Source organism: Rhodamnia argentea, chromosome 8, assembly GCF_020921035.1.
Source record: "Rhodamnia argentea isolate NSW1041297 chromosome 8, ASM2092103v1, whole genome shotgun sequence".
NCBI lineage: Eukaryota > Viridiplantae > Streptophyta > Magnoliopsida > Myrtales > Myrtaceae > Rhodamnia > Rhodamnia argentea.
The window spans coordinates 7,567,502-7,576,845 of record NC_063157.1 but is presented as its reverse complement, the minus strand read 5'-3'; the positions used below and the strand labels follow the sequence as shown (position 1 = coordinate 7,576,845).

General features: G+C 41.2%; 1 protein-coding gene across 4 annotated transcripts; it reads left to right on the top strand.

The window, feature by feature from the left end:
- The first annotated feature begins 4,563 nt into the window (after window positions 1-4,563).
- On the top strand, window positions 4,564-8,461 carry LOC115736717 (APETALA2-like protein 3). Of its 4 annotated transcripts, none has more exons than XM_030668546.2 (11): window positions 4,564-4,790; window positions 4,906-5,595; window positions 6,018-6,043; window positions 6,136-6,166; window positions 6,258-6,345; window positions 6,428-6,576; window positions 6,750-6,794; window positions 6,898-6,959; window positions 7,132-7,256; window positions 7,397-7,507; window positions 8,013-8,461. In XM_030668546.2, exons 2-11 carry the CDS (start codon window positions 5,093-5,095, stop codon window positions 8,292-8,294), a joined length of 1,422 nt encoding a protein of 473 aa, XP_030524406.1. In that variant the 5' UTR covers window positions 4,564-4,790; window positions 4,906-5,092; the 3' UTR covers window positions 8,295-8,461. The 4 variants fall into 4 exon arrangements, with proteins under 4 accessions (XP_030524406.1, XP_030524402.1, XP_030524404.1 ...); XM_030668542.2 differs by having other exon boundaries at window positions 6,898-7,010; XM_030668544.2 differs by having other exon boundaries at window positions 4,901-5,595; window positions 6,898-7,010.
- Window positions 8,462-9,344: the final 883 nt, after the last annotated feature.

The window sequence follows — 9,344 nt, the reverse complement described above, 5'->3', positions numbered from 1 at the left end:
TTCATATTTTCGTGAAAGAAAAAAAAATTCATCGGGGACTATTCTTGAGTAATGTAATATTCGTACAATAGCGTAAGTCTCCTGTTTTAGATATCGAGATTGAATTTTAATCTCTCGCCTTATAACATTTAAAATCCAGGTAAGTATATTATTCGAATGCTTGGATAAATTTTAGACTTCCTTTGCCTTATTGGGGAACTTTACTCAAGTCGCATGCCAGAAGTCGCAACTTCGCTTCCGTTAAAGAAAAGGAGATTGGAATTTGTAGAATTTGGATAATTTCTTAATTCTCCTCGTAAATTGTTGGAATTGATGCGTGGCATGCACCCACTTAAATAGTTTTCTTTTCAATCGAATGCAACACGTAACATAATCTCGATAAGAGAAAATGACAAATTTTTTTATAAAAAGTTCCAATTAATGATCTAAAATGCTCTCATTTTCTCAAATAAGAATCTGAAGCGGACAATAGTTCAAATAAGTGTTTGAGGTGTTTCATTATTTCAAAGAATGGCCTAACTAAATGTATTTTTGTCATTTAAATTTTCTCAATTTTTTTCCCTTCCTTTTCACTGGTGGTCAGTCCTTGGCAAGGGGCAGGGCCGTCGAGGGCCGCCCATGGACGAGATCGGCCCTAACTTGATCTGATCGAGGGTCGTGTTGCCTGCGATAGATGTGACAACCCTCGCCAATCGCAACAAAGAAAAAAAAGGGAAAATACATCTAAGAAAAAGCGAATGTCGAAAATGTCTTTGGTCAGACCATTCTTTGAAATAATTAGGATGCTTCGAGCCCTTATTCGAAGCAATGCCCACTTCATACCCTTCTTTGAGAAAATGAGAGTACTTCGAGCCATTATTTGAAAATTTTCCTAATTTTGACCCGATATATTATGTTGTCCCTCGGATTTTTAATTGAATCAATATGATCCCCAAACTGTTGGTGAATGTCCAATATAGTCATTTTGTTTGCTCAAACGACAAATCGAACTTTATTTTGATGGAGTAGATTATTACATGCTAAGTTGGATTTTTAAAGATGACGAGTCAAAACTAGGCGTTAATGTGTTTATCGTTTTATGAGAACGCGATTATAACATCCTGATTTAATTAATTCACGTGTAACTACCGTTCAAATTTAACGGATGGGGAGTCATATCGGCAGTTTCCGTTACCTCGAATTGACGGGAGAACGACATTGAACTTGTTTTTACAGTTCAGAGACCGTGTCAAACATTTATCGATAATTCAAAAATCAATATTGACCTGATTAAAAAGTTTAGCATCGGCAATTTTCAAGATTTAGGAATCGCGGGCGTCGTTTTCTCTTCCCATAAGAGGTTCGCGAGCTGGATGCGGACGAGAAGACTCTTTATTCTATTTCCTACGCGTAGTCCCGGGCTTCACAAAAGTTCGTTTCGTGGCTTTTCGCGCACCAAGTAGTAGTAGAAGCAAAATAGTTTGTAATAAAGTCAGAAAGGAGGAAAAACAAAATAAATAAATATCGTAAAAAATCTGTCGGGCCTAGGCCCCACGACGGGGCCCCACCTCGCAACCACGTTTTGATCGTGTTGGGCCTTTTGTGGGATGGAGCCTGATTGCTCGACTGTAGGTCAATAGCGACTAAAATTGATTGAAGTGAGAGATGGTCCCCCCCGGCAAGGACGTTCCATTTCTCTTTAACCTTACTAATCATTTAGACACCCCCACCCCCCACTTTCTTTTTTTCCCTTCCGATTTAGGGGTTTGAAATCGGGAATCGGATTGGTCGGATTTCTCGGATTCTCTCTGCCAATTGCAGGGATTGATCGAGACCCGCTTTCAATCGAGGTTTGCCGACCGAACACTCCCGGAAGCTCGTTTGATGCGGATCGGATCTAGTTATTACGGTTCAATCCAATAAACGAACGTCTTGTCTCATTATAAGAAGTCACGCAATTACGAGATAATGGACTGTAGGGCCGTTGGCCTTGTATTATATGTGAATAGTACGTTAATCAAGCGTAAAAAAAAAAAAAAATCAATAGCCTAGTAACAAGTTAATTAGTCGGATCGGGCGGTGTCGAAGTTTCAAGGCACTTAGGTCTGTTAATTTCCCACCTTAATATTATAAGATAGACATAGGAATCCATCGTACCCATCTAGTGGTTTCTCTTTTTTTTGGGCCAATCTACGGTATTCCAATGGTCGGACCACCTAGTTTTTGAAGGTGGGAGAACATAGTCATCTCCTTTTGTTTTGTAAACTGTTTTTTACGTTGCTTTAGAACAAAGTATATCCTTCAAGTTTCTCTAACCGAAGTCGCCAAAGCTTGTTGGGTCCGTACTCTTTCCGAGTACGGACATCGTTTATAGTTTAGAATCGCGGGCACAGAGATCCGTGGAACATTTCGCTAAGTCCGCAAATTAGTTCAGTTACCGCCTTTTTAGTCCGTGCAGCAGGTGACCTCAATCCGAAAGCAATTTATACGCAATTGATGAAACTCGAGTCGGAGTGACCTTCGATATCGATTGAAAAATCTTTTGCTGCCCTAACTGGCTTCGCCATCTCTAGGAATTAAGGCTCCGTTGAAAAATGAACGATTTGAAGAATACTTTTTAAAAACGATCACTTGTAACGCTTATAAAAATGAATGCACAAAAATATTTTCATTATCTATTAAAATGTTGAGATATGAATTGTTGTTGATAATGATGTTTAATTATTTCAAGCGATGTTTTTCAAATTATTTATATTTCTTGGAGCAAGCAGAGCCTAAAGCATCTTTATCAATAATTTCTCCAATTAAATGAAAAATTTTCGGATTAGATATAAATCAATGGTACCAATGTAAAAATAGCGCGTATGTGAATTTAATTCTAAATTTTTGCACGAAATTACAGTATAATTATTCTGATCAATTTCTGTCAAATGTCGTTAAAGTGGCAATTCAGGCCAATATGACTGATTGGGTAATTTTTCCTTAAATAAAGTGCGGACATGTAAAATCAGTGAAGGTTCGTGCAATTGTTTCCCTTTTCCTCTTATTTTTAAGAACGAAGGGACAAGAACTTTTACTAAATTCAAAATAAACATCTTTCAGAGTTCCCAAATGATCTTCAATGCAACGGCGAAGACAGTGCTGCGTGTCGCTTTGTAAAAAATATCGACCTCATTCACCTATGCTTGTATGCATACACATAAAAGGAAGAGATTTCTTTATATGTTGAGGACCATGTGAGTTCACTTTATCTCAATTATTGAATAATGTGGATCCTACATGAGACCCACAAGATCTAACGGAGTAGAGTCACGTATATCGGATGCATATGATGCTTGTTGATATAAAAGATCCCTCGCCAGTTGCTAGGGGTGAGCGATTCCAACGATAGAGGATTCATTCAAAACTGAACCTTCAATCGACCAATGATAGAGGATTCGTTCAAGTTCTATCCGGAACATACTCGTCGAATTTGATTTTAATTATAGAAACTTGAAACTTACCTTACATACCTTAGAACTTGGAACCGACCTCGTTAGAGGTTCTAGAATCTACACAAATTCCACCTATATTTTTAATTGAACTATTCCAATGAATCCTCATATCTCTAATGAACATCATTTGCTATTGCAATCCACCGATTATAACTCATATTTAGACGCACAAATAATATGAAACATTAATAGTAATAAAAGTCTCAATCATGAACTTCGTTGAAAATGGAAGCACGGACTGTTGATTTCAGATTACATATTCATTACTAAACGCCGTTGAGTACCGCAAGATATCACGAAGATAGAAAAACAAGAATAACACAAAGATTTGTTTTAGGTTATCTAAAATCTATCCGTCGCCGATTTCACAATTTTTGAAATTTGAAGCCTATACATACTCTAAAACTTGAAATCAGACCGATTCTTAATTTTACCCGAGAGCCGTGCTCATCCCTACCGATCGCGAGCGAAATGCTATGTGTGAATCTCGCCTCGGAGTCGGAGGTGGACAACGGTTTCTAAGAATACTGTACACTAGTGTCCGTGCCTAGGATACCAGAAGTTACCATTTCTGTGAAAAGGGAAAAGAAAAAAGAAAAAAAAAAAAAAAAATCTTATGTTCCATAGACAAAATCAAAGTAATCAAACAATGAACATCAATGAACCGGTGACCGCTCAATTGGACCGGTACGGTCGCACGGGGAACCATTATGCCACGAACCGGCACCAACCTAGCAGAGGTGTCATCAAAATTTTCATGAAAATTCATAACAAATTGCAATAGTCTGTGGACAGCTAATCATGAGATCCGTCGAAAGAACGCGACCGTGATTATCAATCCCGTTTTACTGATCTGACGGAAGATTGATCCGAGCATGACCGGCCTCGATCTAAATGCGCCGATTTTTCCGTCGTGTTCGAACGGTGCGGCCGTCCTGTTTTAACATTGGTCATCAATGGCACAGAGAAATTAACAATTTTTAATTATGTTTTTTTTTAATTTATAAATAAAAGTCGTGTGTATGTAGTTTTTTGTGAAGGTGCGTGAATATATATATTATATATAATATTTATATGTATATAATTCCCCCCTGGGTCGAAAATGTTCCGTCACTCGTCCTCTCTCCCCTTCTCCGAAAAAATCTCTTCTCCCTCTCTGCAGAGGAAGCGACGGACGAGCTTGCTCCGATGAGAATCGCAGCACCGGACGAATCCAAAATGCCGCCTCCTCTCTGCTCTCCGGCCGAAAGCGACGGCGTCTGAGCTGCTTCTTATCGTCGCCGGCTGCTTCCTCCGGCGTCTTCCCGATAGATCGGAGTATGCTGCGTTTCTCTCTCTGCTTTCGTTTTCTCTCCTGATTAAAATCTCTCTCTATCTCCCTCTCTCTCGCTCTCCCTTTCTCTCACTGAGTCGTAACTCTGTTCAAGGTTAGGAGCCTGCATCGACGCTCGAGACCGCGATATCGGTTAAGCTCCGTCGCTCCATCGATAGCTCAGGCGAACTTTTGATTTGCGCTGAAATGTGGGGGGACTAGCTGAATTTGGAGCTAGAACCGGTCGAAGCGATAGGTGCGGGCTGTGAAGTCGAGCTACGTGCGGTCGTCTAGTTGAGTGAGAACGATGCTGGATCTCAACCTCAATGAGCAGCTCTCCACCTCGGGGTCGACTCCGAACGAGAGCCCCGTGGCGATTCTCAAGGGGCTTCCTGATGCGCCGGGGGCTCAAATGGACGAGTCCGGGACCTCGAACTCGTCGATCGTCAATGCCGACGGTTGCGACGACGAGTCGTGCTCGACACGCGCTGCCGACCTTCGCACTTTCAGCTTCGGCATCCTGAAGGCCGGCGAGGGAGGTGCTAGTGTCGCGGACGACGAACTCGGTGTGACGAAGCAGTTGTTCCCAGTGAGGGAGGTGGATGCGGATTTGGAGAGGTGTGTTGAATCGTCTTCGATTGATCAGGGGAGAGATGTTTTCTCGGTTGATACCTGTAAGGGTAAGGAAAGTCCGAGGCTGGCGATGCCACAACAGCGGAGGAAGAGCAGGAGGGGACCGAGGTCAAGGAGCTCGCAGTATAGAGGGGTTACTTTTTATAGGAGGACTGGAAGATGGGAGTCGCACATATGGTCAGTGGCCGATCAATTTGACTTTTCGAAAATTCGATGCATCTGCTTTTATTAATAAAAATTTGCGGCCGTGTTTGAATTTCTGTCCAATTTTTCCGGGATTGATGTGCTTGTCTGTCTAGCTTAGTTTGATCGAATTACCAGAGTGTTTACCGCTTTTGTTTTACACGGATGATAAGGACTACCTTGAAATGGTCCGATTCCTGAACCGATGATCATTTGGTGCAATTGACTTGCTGAAACTAACAAATTTGTCTGGGGGAGTTTGGTCTATCTCTGGATATTTCGTTCCGAGCATGGTTCATTTTGCTTCTGCTTTTCATGCAATTAATTTCACTGAAATTGGATATACGTATAAATTATTGAATTTTTCTTGGAATTAACTTATTGACATAGGATTTATTCTCTTATTTTTGGGACAGGGACTGTGGAAAACAAGTGTATTTGGGTATGCATAGTCTTTTCTCAGGAAATTTGAATTCAGTTTCCTTGATGTCAGTTCACATTTGGCAGCACTGATAATCTTTGACCGATTTGTAGGTGGATTCGACACTGCACATGCTGCAGCTAGGTAAGACATTGCCATATGTCATTAATCTTTGTAGCTTTAGAAGTTTTCATTCATCTAAGAAGATAACATATTCGGGTTTTTGTGGACTCAGAGCCTATGATCGAGCTGCAATAAAATTCAGAGGGCTTGATGCAGACATAAATTTCAGTTTGAGTGATTATGAGGATGATTTGAAACAGGTAAGATGTTTTACGTGACTTAAACTTCTTCAGGATAGTTTGCATTATAGATTGGCTTAGGCTCTCTCTTGGTTGAGATTGGCAGATGAAGAATCTTTCAAAGGAAGAATTTGTACACATACTTCGTCGACAGAGCACTGGCTTTTCCAGGGGAAGTTCGAAATATCGAGGGGTGACACTGCACAAGTGTGGGCGTTGGGAAGCTAGAATGGGGCAATTCCTTGGCAAAAAGTAGGAAACTGAGAGCTTTTTCCCTTTTAAACCTTTTCCCCTTATATAAGATTTTCTGCCCCTGTGAACTGAGGCAAGCGTTTACTTTATACAAGAGCCAGTTTGCACTAAATATTCTGGAAAGCGTACTTTGGAAACATTGTATCTGAGTATCTTGCAATGCTTTTGTGCAGGTATATATACCTAGGCCTATTTGATAGTGAAGTAGAGGCAGCAAGGTGTCATGAGCAACCTTTGACCACATAGAGAATTATATTCTATGAATACGCAGCCTTAACATTCTCGATCCCTCACTTATAGCTTTTGCTTATTTGAAATCAGGGCGTATGACAAAGCAGCTATCAAATGTAGCGGAAGAGAGGCTGTGACCAACTTTGAACCTAGTACGTACGAGGGAGAGATGATTTCAAAAACCAGCAATGGAAATAGCATCTGTAATCACATTCTTTGTCGCAAATAAGAAGCTTTCACCGAATCGTTTCATCATTTTCATGAGAAGAAAAACGTCAGGTTTTTCTCCAAGGTTGATGAAGCATTCTGTTGCAATTAATGCAGACGGTGACCATGGTCTTGATCTCAATCTTGGGATATCAGCTCCCTCGAGGGGAACAATGGAAATCTTAGAGCCTTCCCAGTTCCTTGCTGACCCTGGCAACATGAGTCAGGGAAGTAGTTTGAGGGTAATAATAGGGAACATTATCTTGATTTCCTTTCTCTTTTGTTTATACTCTTTAGTTCCATGTTTTTATATGAGGAGGCGCAGATTATTACTACTTTACGACTTCCGATGGTTTCTGTATTCACTGAAAATGCTTCTCAGGTTGAAAACTCTGCTGCATCCTGGGCCGATCCATCTTTTGAAGGTTTATCAATGACATCAGGACATCCTCCTCCTTGGACTGGTGTATATCCTAGTGTCTTTCCTCGCATGGTAAGCAACTATTGTTTTCCTATTACATCCTGATAGTGGAGTTGGTGTCAATCCAATGCCTTTTAGCTTGCAATCAGCATCTCCATTCAGCTTTATGAAATTTCAACTTGAAACAAGCTACAACTGAAACGAACACAAGTTAGTTCAGATCTCTTAAAGGAATTATCTTATTTGCCAACAAATAGGACATGGGAAAAGATGTGCTTGAACTGACGTGAGTGTCTGGGATCGTATGCATCAAACTAAACTTCTGGCTATAATATGGAGATGTTCATACCAATATGCCAACAGTCAAGTTGTACCAGAGTGATAAGTGAAAACAAGACATAGTTAAAAAAAAAGTCTGACAAGTGATTTCGTGGATGGTATTCTCTATTTTGTGTCCTGCTTCACGAATGAAGCTTAAATTTATTGATAACCTTGCAGCTATTGGCCTAAATTTTTCTAAATAGTGCTTGAAGATGCACGTTGTCCGCCGTTCTAATCCCGTTAACCTGACTTGCAGGAAAGAGCTAAAGAGAAGATATGTGGGTTAGGCTTGTCGCAAGGACTCCCTACCTGGGCGACACGAATGCATGGTCATGTCAATTCTACCCCTTTAACACTGCTCTCTGCTGCAGCATCATCAGGATTCTCACTGTCGGCCGCTCCTCGCTCTCCTGTCATTCTTCCCCCACTGCTAACCGACTCAACAAGCCAAAGCAACCGGTTCTCTTTACCCTCCTCGGCTGCCAACAACGTCTCTCATGGCTACTATCAGTTGATGCCTCAATGGCCTCCTAAGTAACTCTTAAATCTCTGATGAAGGGTTTGAAGAGATCAATGCTTATGATTAGGAGGTGAATCTCGGCACTCTTTGTCAGCTCTCTTTGATGGCCAACGTGTCATGTTCATGAATTCATCCGAAAGATGAAAAAAAAGTGTCATCCATTATAAAACAACAATGAGAGGTTTTTTCCCCTTGCCACTGTAATTTCTACTCCCAAAATAGGCTGAGCATTCCATTAAGCCTCCGGAAAAAAAGGAAGAGCGAGCTGTTTTCTATTACACAGTCTAATGCAGGTCAAATTTCGTGGATTCGAAAGAGGAACTGCGAGTTTATGATAGGCAGAGGAAGGAACCAGCGTAGTTGGAGTCGATAATCTCTGAGTTCACGCCGTTGCTGATGGAAACCACAAGAAAACCTGCCACTAATTTTTACGGTTCATTGGCCTAAAATACGTATGCTTGTCTTGTCAAGTCTCTCTCTCTCTCTCTCAACATGTTGCCAACCCGGACCCCTACGTTAGACTGCAATCGTCGTATCTCCCTGTTTCTGTAGAATTAGGAGGCCATGCGGATGAGATGGTACTTCTCTTTCTCCGACAGCTTCGATTGGTGATATTTGCTGAGCTGAGAGCTTAGGCCATCGTCACCGAAAACAGAGCAGGGAGGGCGAATGGGTTGGTCAGGTCGGGTTTCAGTGGATCGGGTTTCGAGCTAATTGACTCATTTAACTTGCATCAGTCGTATTGAGTGCACTGATCAAACCATCCCTGCTTTTGACATGTTTGCATTTCCATGTCGGAGCCTCCAGTATCATCCCAACTTTGGCAAAGAACTCGGGGATACTCTAAAAAGATCATAAATGATAAAAACTACCAAATAATAAAAAAAAAGGAGAACAGATGGGCAACAATTTAATGAATTTTGAAGTGAAAACAAAGAAGGAAATGAAAATTAAATGGCGTAGATCCACTCTCCTTTTCTTCTTCCCCTACATATCGGCGGCCGGCCTACGCACACCGTCGTCAACTAACTACACTCCGGCCGACCTACTGTGCCTCTCTTGCTCTTT